The sequence below is a fragment of the Gastrolobium bilobum genome, unplaced genomic scaffold, assembly GCF_033153095.1.
Source record: "Gastrolobium bilobum isolate Gb01-03AN ecotype WA unplaced genomic scaffold, APGP_CSIRO_Gbil_v1 utg4957, whole genome shotgun sequence".
NCBI classification, from domain to species: domain Eukaryota; kingdom Viridiplantae; phylum Streptophyta; class Magnoliopsida; order Fabales; family Fabaceae; genus Gastrolobium; species Gastrolobium bilobum.
The window spans coordinates 103154-124540 of record NW_026897021.1 but is presented as its reverse complement, the minus strand read 5'-3'; the positions used below and the strand labels follow the sequence as shown (position 1 = coordinate 124540).

General features: G+C 34.0%; 2 protein-coding genes across 5 annotated transcripts; one reads left to right on the top strand and one right to left on the bottom strand.

Moving 5' to 3' along the window:
- Positions 1–4676: 4676 nt before the first annotated feature.
- LOC133303504 (serine/threonine-protein kinase D6PKL1-like) lies at positions 4677–7680 on the top strand. Its single transcript, XM_061503422.1, has 2 exons — positions 4677–6370; positions 6745–7680. Exons 1-2 carry the CDS (start codon positions 4677–4679, stop codon positions 7589–7591), a joined length of 2541 nt encoding a protein of 846 aa, XP_061359406.1. The 3' UTR covers positions 7592–7680.
- A 1018-nt stretch (positions 7681–8698) lies between these two features.
- LOC133303505 (uncharacterized) lies at positions 8699–14477 on the bottom strand. 4 transcript variants are annotated; one of them, XM_061503425.1, is made up of 6 exons: positions 13975–14477; positions 13585–13717; positions 12611–12755; positions 12081–12117; positions 10164–10455; positions 8699–10043 (listed from the first exon to the last, which is right to left on the bottom strand). In XM_061503425.1, exons 1-6 carry the CDS (start codon positions 14155–14157, stop codon positions 10018–10020), a joined length of 816 nt encoding a protein of 271 aa, XP_061359409.1. In that variant the 5' UTR covers positions 14158–14477; the 3' UTR covers positions 8699–10017. The 4 variants fall into 4 exon arrangements, with proteins under 4 accessions (XP_061359409.1, XP_061359407.1, XP_061359410.1 ...); XM_061503423.1 differs by having other exon boundaries at positions 8699–10023; XM_061503426.1 differs by having other exon boundaries at positions 12611–12746.
- Between the last annotated feature and the right edge of the window lie 6910 nt (positions 14478–21387).

The window sequence follows — 21387 nt, the reverse complement described above, 5'->3', positions numbered from 1 at the left end:
GGGCAATGTTACTCTTATGCAATGTTATTAAACCTGGCCCGGCCATCGACCCGGTCGGAGTACTGGGTCACTGGTCGGACCGGGTGACCCAGATATATATAGATATATAAATAGATATATAAATATGAACATGTAAATTCAATTATATTCTTCATATCTAAAATGAATTAAACAAGATTCATTAAATAAGCTCAAAAACATGAAGTATAAATAAATAAAAATGTATACTATTTCTATTTCAATTTAAATTGCAACTCAGAATCCCTATAAACATACATCTCAATGACATTGAACTCATATTTTTCAAATTCAACTACATTAAAAACGACATACGTCATTTTTACCACAAAAAATGACATGTTATAATCTCTTAATTTATTATTTCGCAAATTGCTTCAGTATTAAAAGTTGAAATTGGAGGTCATTGTAGAAAAGTATATTAGCAAAAAAAAGTACAAAAAAAAATTAAAATGAGTTCTACATTTTTTCTGACAAGATGAAATAATTTTGTTTATTTGTTTTTCTTTTAAATGCATGACCCGTCTGGGTCACTGGGTCACCGGGTCATCGGTTTTGACCGATTTTGATCGGGTCGATGCATAAACGGTCCAATGCTTGACCCGAACCGGTCTGATGACCGGGTCTCTGGGTCCCGGGTCGACCCGGCCGAGTCGGGCCAAGTTTTACAACACTGCTCTTATGCAATAGGAAAATTTTCTTATCTTCCATTCATACATCGATACTTGTGTCGTTTCTTTTTTTTTTATTTTCTCTTTTATTGGGCTCCACTTCAGGTTAAGTGTGCAGGAGACAAAAAAATTTTGCTGACACATAAGAGTACAATTACCCTATATTTATATAAATTTGTAAGTAAACTAAATAACTCATAAAGCACCATTATCACACAGATAAGCAAAAGCATTCTTTCCTCTCTCTTTTCTGGGTGGGCATGATAGCGTCAATTTCAAAGCTTTGTGATTGAAACCAGTCGTAACGGGAGTAGATCCTCTCGTATTAAAATTTCATATAATTTAATCATGTAAAATTTGTTGAGAATGATATGGGACCGTTGGCTTTGATATCATTATTGAGAATGGTACGAGGGAGCCCAACTATTAGCTAGAGTATGGAATTTTGAACTGATGCTCACATGTGCCTTATGACTCGTATTCTGTTATATGTTATATGAAATCTGCCTTGGACTTGTTATGATGGAAAATTCTGACTATGGAAGTGTTTGTTATTCGGCAGCTTGGTATTAAATATACAAGAGATATATGCTATATGATTTAGTCATGCATTTGCACATCATGTTTCACCTGTGTCTGTTTGTGTGTGTGTCGAACATGCCATCGCATACAGCATTTTGCATTCATCTTGGAGACTGAAGTATATAATAAATATAAGCATACGTTTGAGCACGCATCATATAGGCATCCCTACGGTACCAGGGTATGGGACATTTGGCTTCAGTCTGCATAGGTTGCAGTTGGAACCCTCTGAGGAGCCATTAAGGGAGGGACCTCCATTGTGCTTGTTAGTACGTGCACGACGGTGCTATGAATGTACTCTTTGGCGTTATATACGCATCTTGATTAGTATTTTGGCGTTATATACGCAATATGGTTAGTACTTTGGCGTTATAACGCACTCTGATTATATATTAGCATATGTTCGGAAAATTAAATGTTGATGCGACTGTTTTGGAATTTTGTACCTAGTCTAATATTGTTGCTGTATTGATTTTATCGCCACACTACTGAGATTTTTCTCACCCCTTTGGGGCTGCTATTTTTATAAAATGGCAGGAGGACAGAAGAGCATATGAAGACATGATTATATGGATATTTGCTATTATGTGCTGCTGTTTGGACTTTTGTTGTTGCTGTTTATTTGAGGGATGATTGTATTAATTTGAGAAGTTGTATTATTGTTGAACTATGATTTTACTACTGTTTTAAGACTTTTAGGATCAGCAAGTACTTGGAAATAAATTTTAGAAACATTTTGCGAAAATAAATTTTGACGTTTTGTTACATGCTGATTTTGGAACAGTTTTGCGAGCACTTTGCGAGTTACGTTACAAAGGGCAAACGACCTCCGATTTACTATTATTTTATATGCACGCGAAGCCCCGCGTGTCTAGTTTTTGATTATATAAACGTTACAAAAGAGTTTTGAAAACTTGATTTTATACGAATTTTTAAAGACAGCAAGGTCTGCCAGGAAAATTATATTCTCAGCAACTTAAGAAAATTTTGAAAGCATACTCTGATTTTTATAAGTAATCTGATTTCAATTATAAATTTTAATTAGCAACATCAAAATGATTTTCCAGAATTTAAAATATAGACAAAAGAACTCTAATTCCGCTTAGCAAACAACTCTCTTGGATGCATACAAGGGAGGGTGTTACACTAATTTGATTCTTTTATCAATGAGTCAAATAACAAATCACAATAAAAAAACTTACATTACATTTCAACCCAAAACCTTAAAGTTTAAGTCGTATGAGTCTTTTTTGCCCTTATTTGATACTCACTTAGAATATTTCTAATAGATGTAATGATGTGGGATTTTATCACTATTTACACTTGATTATTTCTAACAAAAATTGTATTTATCTCTGTTTTAATGAAAAAGAGATAAATATAATTTTTTTTATAAAACCTGGTCATGTAAAATTTGTATTCAAGAGTATCCATCCCGCAGTAGCAACCAAGGGCTATAAATCTTGTTAATTTCTCGTGTGTTGCAACCTTTATGTCACATGTCCTACGCACTTTTCATCAATACAAATTCAAGAGCCTAAATAAGAACACTTTCTAAATGGGACACGTGAAATTTATAGCTATTGTGAATGATAATCTCACATGCCATCGATTATACGGTGCATGAAACAATTCAATAAATTTAGATCATTAGGATTTTATTAATATTATGTACTAGAAGATAAGATATCTTTTATCATATATATACTTATGTGTGGGTCCATTCATTATTAAAAAATAGCAGCACATAAATTGATATATTAGCTAAAAAGAGAATTAATTTTCAATAAATTTACTATTTTTTTTCTCTCTTCTGCAACATATTTTTATAAATATATACTTATCCCATAAAAATAATAAATCCATAAATCAATTTCAGTTTCATACTTTCATTGACCATAAATATCTATTGATATTTTAATACAATAGTTAAGTGAGTGGTGTGATCTTTTCGGATAAAGATGGATGTTTTATTGAGACATATAACCCATTTGGACGAGCTTCCAAAAAAATATTTTTTATGTCTTATTTATGTTAGAAATGATTTTTATAAAAGTTAAGGTTATTTAATTTTATTTTTTAAATATTTGGATTTGATTTTTGATTTTTTTTATAAGCTAAAATTTGTAACTATTTTTTTTTTTTTTTGATTTTTTTATGACTTATACTTTTTTTAAAATAAATATCTAAACGGATTTATTTTTTTTTAAAATTAATTTTTGGAGAAAAAAACAACTATCCAAATGGACTCACATTTCTATGGATGACGTGTCAGTTTGTACGATTGAGCTGAGGAGGGGAAGGGTTTAAAGTGGGTCCAATGAGTGACTGTGCAAGTGCTAACTCTGTCCTCTCTCTTTTCGTTGTAGGTGCTGTGCTGCCTTCTATTAACACATACACATGAATTTTCCGCCATTACAGTTACATTCAATTCAACGTAAACAAACAAACAAACAAACGTAACACTACACCTGCTTTCTTCCTCAACATCTAGTTAGTTCTATTCAAAACTTCAACTGCTCTCTCTCTCTCTCTTTATGCTACTCGTTTCATTTCAACCTTTTTCCTCTCTCTTTCCTCATTCACTTCCCCCAACCATCTCTCTCTCTCTCTCTCTCTCTCAGACCCTAGCCTTTGGTCATGTTTTCACCACAAAGTTTTTGCCTTCTGGCTTCTCCGTCCGCACTATGTTCTGGGCTTTTGATTTTGTTTTAGGTAATGTTTCTGTCCTTCTTTCTAACTTTGCCCAACTTGATCACTTTTTTTTTTTGTTCAACTTTTCTTCCTTTTCGCGTTCATTTCATTTTTCTTGTTGCTGTGTTTGCTAGATTAACTTTGATCTGGCAGTTTAGTTGTAAAGCTCATTTTTTTTTTTTAGTTTGGGTTTTTTCTCCCCTTTTTGATTTTCAAGCCTGATTATTTTTTGTTTAGTTTTCTTTTCTTTTTCTTTTCTAGTCAAATCTCTCTCACTTCCATTGAATTTCCCTCGTCTCTACTAGGCTCTAAAACCAATATTGCTTTTGTATAATTGTAACTCGAATTCTAATGTACGATAAATCTGTCTGTTTTGATCCTTTTTTAATTTAGCCTTGATATCCACTAATCAACAAATACCTACTCTCACTGATTGCACTAAGCACTAATCTTGTTTGAAGTTTAAACTAATCTGAAATATTGCAAATTGCCAGACCAGGTTCGAATGCTTCATTTTTGTAAATCAATAAATGGATTCAAGTCAACCGATCAATTCTTGAGAGAAGTATGACTAAAGATAAATTTGGAGGATTCCCTGTGTGGTTTGTGACTTGCCTGCTATTTTCTCTTCTTGTCTCATCTTTACAATCAGGCTGATATTAAGTTTCTTGGGTTATAGTTTTATCTCCTCATCAAATACATCTAGCAAATATGGATATACCATCCAATTCCAGTAAGTGTGAGATAGTGGAAGAGATCATTTCTGAGTTCAAAGTATATGAGAAGCCTGAGAGTAGTTGTGCCCACAAATTAGGAAAAAAATATTCTATTGAGGATGATATCAATAGTCTTTTCCATGCCATTGATATTAAAAATTCAGCCAGAGGTCCTAATACACCACGTTCACATTCACAGAAGAGTGCTCTTAAAAAGCCCATGAGAGTCACTTCATCTAGGGCCTCAGAAATTGGCATCTCAGAACCTGTAAGTTTAAAGCAGGCACTTAGAGGGTTGTGCATCTCACAGGCATCAGAAATGGCTGCTTTGAAGCGACTGTCAAAGTCACCCAAATCATCAAGAGTATCGGAGGCTGGAACCATCAAAAAGTTGTATACAGAAGTAGTAGATGAGCGGCAAGGGGACTTGGTGGAAATCTCCCATGTGCCCGAGATATCTAAGCCTTCTGATAAATTGTGCAGCAACGAGAATCACGAGATATCAACTTCAACTTCAAGTGCTCATCATTCTATTCCTTTTGTTGATGCAACAAACCCAAAAACAACCAGATCAGCATACCGAAATCAAATTGTTCCTCTTCCATCAGAAGCTCAGGCTGAGAAGCTAGTCACTGGGCTGGGAAAACAAATACTTGCAAATTCATCTTCAGTTGCCTATGCAAGCGATGAAGTGTTGGAGGTCAGACTAAAAACAGTTCCTGCTTCCTCCAGCAAAGATTCTCTCAGTTCTTCAACGCCAGATAAGGGGATGGAAGCAAAGTTAATTTCTCCGGCTTCACCACCTAGTTCTGGCACTGGTAATGGAGTGGATAAGCCCACAGGAAATAATACATCTTTGGCAAAGCCAATTTTCAAGGACAAGAACTTTCTTATGAAAAAAGAAAAGCAAGATTTATGTTCTTCCTCGAGCTGCTCCACTTCATGTACCAGAAATAATGGCAATAATTTGGCTTCTAGTACAAGTAATTTGAACAAGGTGACTGACAATTCTGATTTAAAGAATGAAATGAAAGAAAACGAGAAACTATCCCTCAGCTGTTCAAATCATACCATTGAAGTTTACTCAGTTAATGTTGGCATGGATTCAAGGAAACTTGGTTTCAGTTTGACTAGTAAAAGGAGAACTAAGTTTCAGGTGACAAAAATTGATGATAAATCAAGATCAAAGGAAAAGGGTGAGTTCTCCCAAAGTTCAAAAAGTAGCATTGGTGAGTATAGGGCTAGTACAAGCATCAGTGAGGATAGCAATCCAAGTGTTTCCACTAGCAGTGGCCACAGACCTCACATGTCAAAACACTCGAGATGGGAAGCAATTTTTGTTGTTCAGCAGCGGTATGGTCATTTAAGTTTGAAGCACTTCAAACTGCTCAGGAGGCTTGGTTGTGGGGACATTGGAACTGTTTATCTTGCGGAACTAATTGGTACAGGCTGCCTTTTTGCACTGAAAGTGATGGACAATGAATTTTTGGCAAGCCGGAAGAAAATGTGCAGGGCACAAACAGAGAGAGAGATTCTGCAGATGCTGGATCATCCGTTTCTTCCTACGCTTTATGCCTATATTGCAACAGGTAAGCTCTCTTGCTTGGTTATGGAGTATTGTCCAGGTGGAGATCTGCATGTGCTGCGGCAGAGGCAACCCTGTAGGAGTTTTTCGGAACAAGCAGCCAGGTAGGATGTTTCCTGTCTTTCCTCTTCATCATCATTAAAGAAGTCTCCTTTTCTCTTTTGAGACTAAATCTTGTGTAGTTAGCATGATATGATGTTCTCAAGCTATTTAGCACTCAGAGCTTTTGGTTGATGCCTAGGCTAGATAATAGTTTTATAAAAGATTTTCTCTTTCTAATGGGGTTGGCTAACATATTCCTTTAAAGTCGGTGACTTGGTAATGTGGTTCTTCAAGGGCAATGTTGTGTTTTCTTCCTGCATGGAAAACTCTGTCATTGTCAATGGAGACAAAATTATCACATTCTGTCATGGGTGATGTTGTCATAACTACTATTCCACACATTTTCTTGACTAAATTCATGACATTACATTACCAGGTTTTATGTTGCTGAAGTTCTCCTTGCCCTGGAGTATTTGCGCATGCTAGGAGTTGTATATCGAGACCTGAAGCCTGAAAATATCCTAGTACGAGAAGATGGCCATATTATGCTGACAGATTTTGACTTGTCACTCAGATGTTCTGTCAATCCAATGGTAGTCAAGGCATCTTCACCAGAGGTGAACCAAAGAAAGATGTCCAGCCCTTGTTCTGAGGCTAACTGCATACATCCTTTCTGTCTCCAACCAAATTGGCAGGTCTCATGCTTTACTCCGATTCTATTATCAACCGGAGCAAAATCTCAAAAAACTAAGGCTGATATAGCTGCTCAGGTTGGTCCACTTCCACAGCTTGTAGTGGAGCCTACTAGTGCACGTTCTAACTCTTTTGTTGGAACATATGAATACCTTGCTCCAGAGATCATCAAAGGTGAGGGTCATGGGAGTGCTGTAGATTGGTGGACTTTTGGTATATTTTTGTTTGAGCTTTTATATGGTAAGACTCCATTCAAAGGCCCTGCAAATGAAGATACATTGGCCAATGTAGTGTCACAGAGCCTTAAGTTCCCTGATGCTCCTATTGTCAGTCTTCAAGCAAGAGATTTGATCAGACGATTGTTAATAAAAGACCCTGAAAGGAGATTTGGTTCTGTAAAAGGTGCTGCTGAAATAAAGCAGCATTCCTTCTTTGAAGGCCTCAATTGGGCTCTGATACGGTGTGCAGCACCACCCGAGCTCCCCAAATTTCGTGATTTTGGAACTAGTGCGCAATCTATGGCTCCACGCAAAGAGAATGCCAATCATTTAGGGGAAACAGAAGATTGTGGGGAGTTTGGCCTGTTTTAGTGGATTGAATCAATGAAGTTAGAACTTGGTTTCAAAAACTGTTGTCATTCATGTAACAATATAAGCTTATAGCGTAAAGGTAATTCAAACATCGTGAAATATTGATAAATATATGTTTATAATGGACTACAAGTTGTAAATCCACGAAGGAAACTTTTGAAAATTTATTTGGTTTGTCGGCTGGCCATTTCAGCCTTTACATGATATAATATTATTCATTGGATAGTCCTCTCTCTTTTCTTTCTTTTTTTTTTTGTTTGCCCACATGGTTTTGAGCCTTTGTCAACACTCTTTTCCTTTTCTTTTTCTTTTTCCTTTTTTTTCTAATTAACACTCTACCCAGTTACATAACCTTTACAACCAATTTAGTTACATAAATTATGTCAAGGTTTGTTACACATGGAGCAAAAGCAATTAAACTTTGCTAAGGGCATTTACAAGTAAGCATTTATTTGAGGTTTACCCGTTCTTGTGATTTCAGAGACTTCAATCTTTTCTTGCTGTCCGACAAGCATAACAGTGCTACAGCTGGTGTTCTTTATTGATTCAGTTCTCCGTAGTCTGTCCTACCATGTCATCATGAACTGGATAGAACTGGTTCAAGCGAGTTTTAAACTCTATGCCAAATGACTTGGAACATACACGAGGGTCTTGAAAGGTTTCGTTATGGTGGGTTGGGAATTAAAAAGTCCTACGCCTGTTTGAATACTATTTTTCAAAAGAGTTTTTTATTTTTCATAAAAAAAATTAAAAAATCTGTTTGATAAGGACTTTTTGGACAAATAATTCTAAAAATTATAACTGTTTTTTTGTTTCATAATCAAATTTAGAGAACACGTCTATTGTTTTTGTTTTATGTTTTAATTTTTAACTTTCAAAATAAAAAAAATACAGAAAACACATATTTCATTAATTATTCCATAAAAAAAAGATTTAAGAAGAAAAAAAAACACAAATACCATAAAACATATCCCTAATTTTCAGGGAGAACTCGACTACACCACTCTATAAATTTCACATTTAGCATAAAACCAGACCTTGCTATGTTAGAAAATATCCCCGGTTGAGAAATAACAAAAAATTTAACATTGCTTGAAGCATTAGCTTGATTTGATTATCTTGACATAGTTTGAGCAGAAGCAAGCATAATATCAAAATATTGAAGACATAGTAAAATAAGTAGCAAATCCATTCTCATCCAGCAAGGATAGAGAATGAAATCCCCCTAGTTCAGCATTCCTAATTACAATCCAAACCATATAGGCTTAAACAAATAATTAATAAAGAGTATCATGGTCCATCTCGATGTAAAAGTTGCCAGAAATAGACATAAAGGAAGTGATCGAGAAAGAGAGAGAGAGAGAGTGATGAGATTCACCTATGTCCTAACCATGGTTGGTGAGTAAGTGAAGCGCCCGAGGGAACCAAAATATCTCCCAGGGTTACATGCAAGGTTTTTTGAGTTCCACATCCATTGACGTAGTTCTCAAGATGATGATGAAATGTACTACTACATACGCTAAGTGCAAAAACAAAACACTAACCCTCCTAAAGATTAGTGAATTGGGCTTAAACTCCCACAGTTTAGCCGCAATGAATTTACAAGTAAAAAACAGTAGTTAGTTATTGCCTCCCCTTACCCAAAGGGAAGATCGATGGTTAATTGATTGGTTGGTTAAACCCTTTTTCTTTGTGAAAGAAAAATGAATAAAGCATTTATGAAGACATGACTGATCCTAATGCTAAAGCCTAAGACTAGCTAGATGTTACCATACAAAAAAGCTGGGACATCCAATGTCCATGATTGCTAAAATCACCTCTTCATCCAGAGGTGATTAGCAGTACTGATTGGAGGGAATACCAATTTTTGCAGAACTAATTACTTAATTTCTAGTTGATGAGCTACCTATTATGTGTGATCTCCATATTTAATTACAATTTTTGAAACCATTCTGTATTTTCACTCAGCCCGTCTTGGGCTGAAGTTAACAAGATGGTTCTTTGGCTTTAGCCTTTCCAGGGCTAAGCCTTGCCATTGCCATTCATTTTTCATCCAACTCAACTATATCCGATAGCTTGTGTTGGTGATTTTGGTTCTCTTGATCATCAAGGAACCGTTCATTCAAAAAAGATGCAACATTTTTTTTTTCTGAGAAAGGAATAAGAGGATAGACATGCATGACTCTCCAAATGTGGAGGAACATTTAATTAGCCCCTATGGGGGGCCTTCTTTTTTATGCGTGGAAAAAGCCCAAATGCCATTGATGGACTTGTTGGTGTTAGTGAAAGGAGTGCGTGTGTGTGTGTGAAAGAGAACACCATGGTTAGGCCAAAGGTACGTTGATGAGAGACAACTGGGAAGTTTTGACATAGCTAGTTTGAGATGAGTCTCTAGCGATGAGGAATCGGAGCTTGAAGAGCCATTGTCACGCCTGTGGCACAGCAAAACACACTGTCAAAGATGTTAGTGTCTCATGCATGCATTTCCAAAAAACCATATATACAACCAACGTAACCATTAATTCATTCATTTTCCTTTGTGAAAGTTAATTAGCAAGTGAGTACAAATTACCTGATTGCAAAGCAGGGGAAGGTGCAAGAGACATGGGTGTTCCATAGTGCTGCGCGTATCCACCAGTTGAACCAATCGGAGAATACTGAAACAGCTGAGGCGGGTAGTTCACACCGTAACCCTGACCGGAACTATAACCGCCGGTTGAGGCGGCGGCGCCACTCCCTTCTCCTCCGTATTGCAGATATGGGTAAAACGCTGCCGCTGCTGCAGCACCCGTCATCATCCCTCCTGGTCCCGTTCCATAAACTGGGTACTGTGCCGTTGCTCCTCCATACACACTATAGTAGCTCTGCATTTTCCATTACTTCTTTTATCATTTCTCACATCAATTAATAAATCAAGCACATATATATCAATTTTAATTAATTAATTAATTAATTCTATTGTATTTTTTTTATAATTTGGAAGTTACATTACAACAAGGTTTCAATATCATTTAAATATGGTGGACCACTAGCATTCAGTGAATTAAAAATTTTAGGCGCTACGGATATCTTGAATTTACAAGACTGTGTAAGTGTGACTCAGAAAATGGACCACAAGCCCCAGTTATCCTCTCTAACAAAATAAATGATAATAATAATAGAGTTTTATAATTCTCATTTAACATGAAAATTCAAATTTTTTTACACACCCTCCGATTTTCGTGCTGACATGGGTCCTACGTATAATTTTTTCTAACACCTGGGTTTCACATGCTTTTTATCTCTACAAAATGAGAATTAAATTCTCATTTAACATGAGAAAATCAAACCCCATAATAATAATAATAATAATAATAATAATAATAAAAGAAAAGGTTGACAGACAGGACAAAGAAAACTTTGACCAACGCTCATCCATTCATTCATTTATTTAAGGAGTCATCAATCAATCATAGGAACTGTGCAAAAGTCACCGACTTACCACGTTCATCTACACTTACTACACATTCCGCAGGATACAATAATGGGATGTAGTAAAAATAAGATCGTCGGAGTTCGACGGGAATTACCACTATACCCTTTAGTTTCCTATGTTCGTATAGAATATTCCAGAGTCATCACCATCATCTTCTCACGTACAGGGATAAAGAGAATTTTCTTTTATCACCAATCTCTTTGTTTCGTTAGTTTTAGCAAATACATTATTTTGTTTTGTTCAGCCCGGCCACCCAAATGCTGGTTTATGTATAAAGAATATTCTTTTTTTTCTTTCATTCTACAAAAGCCCAATGCATGTCGTGTTTGTGTGTGTGAATTTAATTCATTATAATTATAAGTGATGAATCTTTCAAGTAATTGCGAGTCCAGACCATATTTATGTACTTCTAATTAGACTTGCATGATTTGATATAGCTACTTTAGCTTCTTTGTGACGATGAAGATTTATTGACCGAATTTCAAATATTGAAGATTCTGATTTTCCACAATGCGATTAAACGTGTTGCTATTTTTAGAAACAAGATCCAATTTAATGTTTTAATTGCATAAAAAGTAACGCCAAATAATTTCCAAAACTAAGGCTATTAATTAGCGATTTCTCAAAAGAAAGATCCGAGTAACACTAATAATTATTTAGCAATTAAAAAAATAACCCAATCGTTTCAGCAGTACTTATGCAAAAATGGGAATAATCAAGCTGATTGAGGGAAAAAGAGGAAGAATATTTGGTAACAAATCGGAGAAATTTTCCTATATAGAATTGGAGATTGTAGAAGACGAATTAGCAATTAAATTTTCCTATCTTGTATTTAGAAATCTAATAATGAAATATTTGAATGAAATAAAGAAAAAGGAGAGAGAAGACAGTGAAAATAGTTGATTTCATGAAAGTTGAAAAGCCAATGTGTCCTAAAGGTTATGCTTCAAAACGCATCCGAAGAAAAAGACATAGAGCAGACAAAGTAAAAGTAAAAGTAAAATATGTACAAACCGTAGGGTAAGTGTAATCCGGCGAGTAAGGAGAGTACCTGAAATTAAAGCAAGTAAATAAGATACATGAGAGAATGAGATTAAATAGCCTCGAGGAGGCTACAGAAATATTAATTAATGTGTAGTTTATATGAGAACCCGAGGTTCATGAAATTAAGGCGTACATTAAATTAAACTTGATTAGCTAACAGATATAGGTCAAAGGGATCGAAGACTATTTATACATGTGTGTCGTGTGTTTTTTCTTTTGTGTGTGTGTGTGTGTGTGTGTCCCCCCGCACATGACAGAGAGAGAGAGAGAAAGAAGGTTGACGGAAAAGCTACATATAGGGATCATGTGGAGGTTGATTCTGTGATAAAAGAACACAGATGAACTGGCAAAGGCATGCTTGGTTACTGATTAGTAATAATATGTTGGGTGGTTTTCTGTTGTGCATGAGTTGGCATTGCACGTGCCATCCCCTCCTTAGTACAAATGAGAGAGAGAGAGGAGTAGCATGCGATAATTAAAGAGGGTAAGTATATTCATACCCATAAACATTATAAGGTATTCCTTGCTGGATGGCATAATGAGGGAAGGTTGCTGCTGAAGGAAAAGCCGATCCCACTCCCCCTCCATATCCTGTCTGGAATGAACTCATTACCCTAAAGTTCCTCCCTCCTCCTCCTCCTCCACCTGCAAATATATATCATTACACCAATACTTTATCAATATATACAAACTTAACACTATAATTGTTTTCAAAGTTATTTACAATAAAATAAAAAAAATAACGTTTTTAAGAGTATATATATTACTTCTAGCAATCTTATTGAAGAAAAGAAAATATTGCTTGTTTCAGTAAAAAATATAATCAGGATGAGTCTGATGAGCTTGATATATATAATTAAGAACATATATAGAGGATAAATGTACTCAGTTATTGAAAGAAAGAAAAAATAATCCAAAAAATCAAAAAAGGGAATAAATGCAGTAGAGTGCTTTGGTTCCATGCTTCTCAAAGGGACATTCTTTCCGTTTGTTTCCCAAAAATATACATGAAATGAAACTCACTCGATCTCGGATAAAACATGATGGAACTTTCCATTCTGGAAGAATATTCAATCTTAGCTGCCATTTAGCTGTGTGTGTCTTCCATTCTTATCAAAGAATATTTTGACAGTGATCGATACATATATTATGATTTATTGGGTTTCGCTCAAACACAATAACAATTGTTTTGCGAGAGGAATATCCATTAACATTGAACTTGTACGTAGAGTATATGAATAATTAAGAAATATATATATATATATATATATATATATATATGAGCGCATCTTTGAACAGTGAAAAACTGAAATGGAGAAAAATGAGTTTATGTATCTTTTTCGGAGATCTTATACAGCATATCAATCTCAAAACCTTAATTCAGATAAAAAAAAAAAAACTCAGATTAGATGAGATTATTAGATCATGAAAGCTGAAGAAAAGTTGGTATATCTCTCTATTTATATATACAGACCATGCTTTGGCGTTGAAGGCTTAGATCTCTGGACACCCAAAGAAGCAAGGTTGCAGTTAGCTCTCCTACCATCAATTACAGGAGCAGCATCCACGCAGGCTCTCATGGCAGCTTCCGGTTCCCGAAAAGTAACCTAAAATGGAGATAAATTAACAGGAATTCACGGTCAGTTCAAGAATGAAAAGAAAGATGAAATTGACAGAAGCATAATAACAGGCCAGTTTTCCCATGTGTTATCATATGCTTCATTTTAGACTTGAGATCTAGCGAGCTATGGTAATAAGAAACTAAATCGATAATAGAATATATGATATTATTTATACGATGATTATTAATAAGGATTCAAACGAAAGACATATATACATATAGAGAGAAGAGAATTAAGCATACAAATCCATAGCCTTTAGATCTTCCAGTGGCTTTGTCAGTGATGACAACAGCCTCCAAGATCTCACCAAATTGCTCAAAATACTTCTTCATGGTTTCTTTTTGAGTCTCCCAAGCCAATCCTCCAACAAACACTTTGGTGTATGTGGTGTCACCAAACTGACCTGCCAAATTAACTGGAGTCATCCTGATCAAAAAAACTCTCTCTCTCTCTCTCCTCTGCTAGATGATGATGATTATCCTCTAGAGTCAGCTATGCCAAAACTTCCCAGTGTGTTTTTTCGTCAAACAATGAGTCTATAGACAGATCTAGCTGGTGGAGGGGCAAAAGAAGATGAGAAAGACCCACTAAATTTAGAGGGATCTTCTCTAGGTTGTGGAGGGTGCTTGGTGGAGATGAGTGGTGATATGATATTGATGAGAACAGGAGAGAGACAATTAGGTCAGAGACCAAAAACTAAAATAAAAAAAAAAAAAGAGAGAAAATTGGGAGGGAAGAGAAAGCAAAAGTTAGAAAAAGAGGAAAGGGCCTCACATAATAAGGACATGAATTATATACTCAGCAGTCGCCACCTGCTTCCATTATTTAATGCTTTTTTAGAATTAAACCCCAAACCGGAGGGTTGCCCTGCTCCTGCTCCTATTGGTTCGAGTTATAATAAAACTATGGGTGCATATTTTCTTACGTTGTAGGATAGTAGGAGAGTAAAAAAGTAGAGATAAATTAAATGTGGGTCTCACATTTTAAATTAAAAAAGAAAAGAAAAATTAATTGGCACGAAAAACGAATTTGTGTAGAAAAAAGTTCTTATTATCTCATGTAGAAGGAGATAATGATTTCCCTAAAACTATATTGTTAGTATTAAACCTAATAATACATTGCCATTTTTTGCCGATTAATCCTTAAATCTCAAAAGCATCCAATATTCAGAGTAAGCGAATGATAAACCGTGTCTAAAGTCTTAACCATTAGTTTTTCCACTTTTTTAAGATTTACATGCATTTAATAAATAATAATAATATAGATTCAAGGCTAAGGTAACAGAAGGGATTGCATTTAACTCCCACAAGAAAATAAAAGAAAAGGAAAAACAAATATCATATTATAGAAAAATAATAACACTTTCTTACAGACACATAAAGTACATGGGTCTTTTTTTTTATTTTTTCTTACCATTCTTTTTTCTCTCCTTTCTATATTTATGTGTGTAAAAAAATATACTATTTTCCTACGACGTGAGAAAAACAAACCTCATAAGAAAATTACACCCAAAGAAAGTACATAAACAAATTGTTCACTACAACTTGGTTGGATCCTTTCTTAACATTATAAATTATTTTTTAAAATTATGTATGCATACCTTTTTTATAATTTTAAATTTTTTATTCTAATTTAAACTTCTTATATTTTAATTTAATTAATTGAGCATATTTTTATACTTTTAAATATTATTTTAATATACTTTTTATATTTTATCTAAATTTAAAAATAGACTTGTAATACAAGCGTACTTATTGAATAAATAAACAAAGGACCCTTGTTCTCTTAACAGAACGAGATGAGATCAAATAAATCACTTAACATGTCAGCGGTCCGGTTGACTACACCGGTTTTGAAGCGTAAGCGAACCGGATCGTATGGCGTGTAATCCACGTGCCTATGGTTACGAGTGAATACTTGGTAGTTGTGATTTTGTGTATGGGAGTTACACGCGCAATCATGGGGGCGTGGAAGTGGATGATGCAGCGAGTATTATTATGTTCCTTCGTCTTTGCACTTTCTATTATTTTGAGGAGACATGTGGTGTTGTGGTGTGGGGTGCATAATTACCCTCATATCTTTTCTTAATTACCTATTTGCCCCTGTGAGTTACCCATTTTTTGTTAAGGTAAATGCACTGCAGTGGCATAAAACGGAACGGCAGACAAAATGTTCAGAGAACGTAGATGGCGCCAACAGTTTCTTCAAGGGAAGTCAACGGTCAACCCTCCAATGGGGTTTGTAGCTTTCTTTTCTTTGTAATGTAGTACAGATATAAAGCAAGTTTTGCGATAAACAATAGAAAAACCAATTACTCCCACCTCACTAGATTCTTTTGTATGTATATTATACTCAAGTGACTATAGTAACTTTATTTGTAACATATTTAAGCTGAAAAATTAAATATTTATTAGAATCATAATAATTTGTTTGAATAACATTTCTTGTCTATTCGTAGTAAAATAAAAAAAATCTCTTATCAATAATTACTGTTTGTTTACAAACCTGATATAGTTAACATTCACTGACACATTAAAAAAATATCTTGCTCTCAAAATATTTCAAAATTTAAAATAAAAATATAAATATAACCAGTAGTTAATACACATTTGACAATCAATTTTATAAAAGGGAATGTCCATATCAATTACTGAGAAATCATAAAATACTTTGACAATATTATTCTTAATGAATGGTATTTGATTTAAAATTTAGAAATTTGTTAGGACAAGTGTTAATAAATAAAAATAATGTTTATTATTTTTTATTAAATGAACATAATTATTTATAAAATAAAGTGTGAAATATTTAATATTCTCATCATTATATTAAATATTTATATTTCTTAAGTTTTTATTAATAATTTCTTAACACATGACTGAGAAAATACGTTACTAAAACCTTAAAATTATTAAACACTATTTTAAATTAAATTGAATTGCATGTAAAATTATACAATCTATTTTCTGAATTTTATCTTCTTAATAGTTGCAATAATATTTAATAAAAAAATATTGAATTAAAAGTTAATACATTTAATATTTTTAAAATAGTAAAATAATACTCATTTAATAATTAAAATTTGGATTTGGTGTTTGTCATTTTAAATGACATAAGTTATGTCTTTTTAGGAGAGAGATAGACACAAGGAATGAAAATCATAGGAGAGAAAGTGGGTGATTTTTTTTAATTTAAATTTTAAATAAAAATATATTATTTTGAGTCTATCTCTCTCTCTTAAAATGACATAGTTTTATGTCATTTAAAATGACAAACATTTTTCTCTTAAAATTTTATTGAGGAATTAACAGAAAATGTTTTGAGTTGATCTTCATGAAAAAAATATAGACACGCATTCGATCAAATTCAATAATTTGAAGCACTTTATTAAATTTATATACACTAATATGAAAAAGAGGAAAAAAATCTTTTAAAATGAGTCTATGCCTAAAATACACAAGTAATAGTGTATTTACCTTTAATTTATTTTAAAATGTTGAAATTTTACATTAAAAATTAAGAATACAAAAATCTTACTTGTATATTTTACAAATAAATTAATTGAAAAGATCCATAAGATTAATGAATGATGTAAGGTTAATTTATTTTCAAACTGTGCGTGAAATTAATTTATAAGTTCATTGACTTTTTTCAAAAATATAAAATAAGTGCTTATAGTTTGTAAAATATAAATGAATTTTTATAGTTTTGAAATATTTTTAATAGATTATTTTAATCCAATCCATTGTCTATAAGGACAATATATTTTTAGGTTCTAAGAAATTATTTATATGTTTTAAACTATGAGAAATTTTTTTTAAAGATGCTATAAAAAATACAGTTTTGTAAATATTTTAACATTAATTTTTTTTTTTTTTGATAACACATTAATTTTTCTCTTTAGATTATCTCTCAAAAGGTCTCCCTATCTGTCACCCCTCCCAACATTTCAGCTGTTCTCATTATGTCGGTCTAGGAAACACGGCGTGCTTACTAATCTCGTATTAAAAGAGTAATTGCGGGTAATCAATAGTAAAAGTTTAATTATGCGAATAGCTTCGAAAGTTTTTCTCCATTCCTCTACATAACCTAAGTTAATTATTCATAAGATTTTTTTATTTATTTGGTGTTTTGCAAAGTATATATATAGAGAGAGTTAACATAGGTTAACCAACACTTCAAGACTTATGGTCCTTTGTCCACAATATTAATCCTGTTTTTTTCTTTTTAATGCCAACATAGCATTAAGGAGAAAAAGTTTAAAAGATATTGATTGTTGACTTATCCTAAATGCAGTTGATGAATCTATATTCATGCTTTAATTCTAAAAAACTCTTAACATAAGGCGATGAGCGCCTATACACCGTCCATACAGTTATTGAGTAAGACATTTAGAAATTGAAATATACCCAATTTCACAAGTGTTAGAATCTGTTAAGTCTAGATGAAGCAATACTATATTAACGATAAATATATAAAAGAAAGTATCAATAGAACTCACAATAAGTCCGAAAAGCAGACGCGTGAATGATGCAAAAGTTTGAAGAAATCCAAGCCCAACAAATGTTGTCTCCTTAAAATAATTTGTTCCCTCAATTGATGCCGAAGGTTGAAGAACAATTGTCTCCCATGATAGAACGGATTGTGTTTAAAAAATGATGGTACTATCAATCAAGAGCCCCACGAATACAACTAAATGCTTGAGGAATCACACTCATTAATCCTAAGGCATAATGTTTTAACTACGGATGCATGAAGTAAGAGGCAGAAAAGATTTCAGATCCAATTTTTCTGAAGGGGTTAGTGTTTATATATAGATACTAATCAAACACGATGAACAACCACCAACGAACCATCATTGCTGGCGGCAGCGAACCGGTACCGGTATCAGTTCAGTTATAACCGAACACACCATTCCAGTTCAAAATTTGGCAGGGAGTAACGTTTTGATTTGAAAAAAATTGGAGGGAAGCAATGGATAAGACATGGGTATTTTGGGAAAAAAAACTATTTAAATAAAAACTATTTATTTCTCTCTCACACACACGCAACTGTATCGTACTGTACCGAGCCGGCCGGATGGCAGCGACATGCGCGTGTGTGTGTGTAGTGGACCAAGGCCCACCTGCGTCCTCTCTCCTCCACAAAAGTGGAGTGCCCCTAAAGGTCAAAATAAGAGGTGAGGTAAATGCTTATAAACCTTTTTCACCTCTCTTTACTTGTCCAATGTGGGACTTCACCCACACACCCTTTCATCTTCTCCTTTCCTCTTCTTCTTCATTTACTTATTATTCATAACCCATGAAATTTTAGACACAAATTCTAACAATACCCCACATGAATAAAAAGTTTATTCATCATGTCCATATACAAATGAACATTAATGCAAAGTGACATTCCTCAATGAGAAACAATTGCATCAAGATAGGTAAGGGTCACCTTGGAACCTTCTATAGTGAAACCTATCGATTGTACTCGATCAATCGGTGGTCATAATGACTTGAACCGTCGACCTTTTGTGTACATCAAGACAATAGGAGTCGCACAATTGCCTCCCTAACATTGTTGGTCCTCATTGTTGTGCCCATTTTGGCCCTGGACACCTGCCTGGTTTTGTGAGTGTTCTAGAGAATTGGCCTTTATAATTCTCATAGAAGCGGCTCTCACTTCACACTCATATAGGTGATTTCTTATAATGTATCGCAACATACATTATATGAATACATCAGATTAAAAAATCATTAAAAGCCTAAATGTTTAGCCTCATAAATACATTGCCTTGTCATAAGAATGAGTATGAGTTTAGAAACTCCACATGTTAATAGTCGACCATCACTTAGTTGTCTCTTTGAACCTAGTTTGTGGGATCTCCACTCATTAATGTAGAGTTACCTCAATAATCAACAATTGATTGGCCTTAAACCCATTTCTTTCGACAAATTTTCAACTAACTCTCTCTGAATCCTTCTAGTCAACGAATCTGCTATATTCTCTTTAGACTTCACATAGTTAATTGTGATGATTCCACTTGAGAGTAGTTGTCTAACTGTAACATGTATGTGACGTATATGTATAGACTTGCTATTATACATGACGTTCCTGGGCTTTTCGATAGTAGCTTGGCTATCACAATGTATGCACAATGTCGGTACCGACTTCGGCTAATTAGGAATATCCTCAAGAAAGTTATGAAATCATTCAGCTTCCTCACTGGCTTTATCTAAAATAATAAATTTTGCTTCCATAGTTGATCTTGCAATGCAAGTCTGCAACACTCCCACCAAGGGTGAAAACATATCCACTTGTGAATTTAGTGTCATTAGAATCAGTGATCCAATTTGCGTCACAAAACCCTTCTATAACTGCAGGGAACTTCTCGTAATGCAAAGCAAAGTTTTGATTATGATTCAAATAACTCAAAACTCTTACCATAGCTTTCCAATGATACTCGTTTGGATTGCAAGTAAAATGACTTGACATGCTCACTGCATAAGCAATATCAGGTTTGGTACAATTCATAATGTACATAAGACTTCCTAATACTTGAGCATACTCCTCTTGTGCTTTAGCTTTACCAGTATTCTTCAATAGTTTAATATTGGAACCTATGAGATTCTTCACAGGCTTTATATTCAAACTCTTGAATTTCTCAAGAATTAGTAATATAGTAGCCTGTGACAAAACCAACCCTACAGATGTTCTACGAATTTTAATAATCAAGATAATATCTGCCAAACTATATCGTTCATGTCAAACTTACTGGTAAGCAATCACTTTGTAGCTTTAATCATTTCACTATTGCTACCTATTAACATGTCGTCTACATAAAAACAAATTATGGCGTAGTGTAATGAGACCTGCTATCAAAAGCAACAAGTCTTAAACTCACTGGGACTCACAACGGATCCTGGATTTGCTATTTTTGACAACGGATCCTTGTTCCCATAACACATGTAATATATGGGACCCGCTTTTACTAACCAAGTCCCTATTTTGTAATATTTTGGTATTATGTTAATGAAACATAGCATTTCGACAAATAAGATGCTAAAACATGGCATTTTTATCATTGTCCTGTATATCATCACACATATTAAAGTAGAGCAAGTAGCTTAAAACATGTCGTTGAATAATGAGAATAGTTGCAGTCAGTGATTTTAATAAAAACCTCTTTATCAAGTGGGGATAATTGTTTCCGCCTCCAATTTGTAATTTTATGATTAAATTTTTTTTATAAGTTAATTCAAAATGATTAGTCAAAGCAGTTTTAGTGTACATACCAGTGTTGGCTTGAGCCCTCCATAACGAATGTTTAATCTTTCATGTAGAAACCCCTAATATTTGATGCTTCCAAGATCCATGGGCGTATATTCCTATTGAAGAAAACTGCAAATTTTTTACTAGTGGTTTTTTTTTTTGTCGTTCGGGGCTTCATAGGGGCGAAGCACGTATATGCGGTGTATAAGTTGTTGGACTCCAGTCAGACCCACTTGCCTAGATGTTAACTGGTTCAAGCCTAATCTTAGTGAAATTTAATTTCAATTTTGAATAATATTTACTCTCTCACACACACATATTACTAGTGTGAGATAACTCTTTTTAAGGGTGTTCATCAACCGATTTAAATTGCGGTGACCGAATCAAAAAATCGAAAA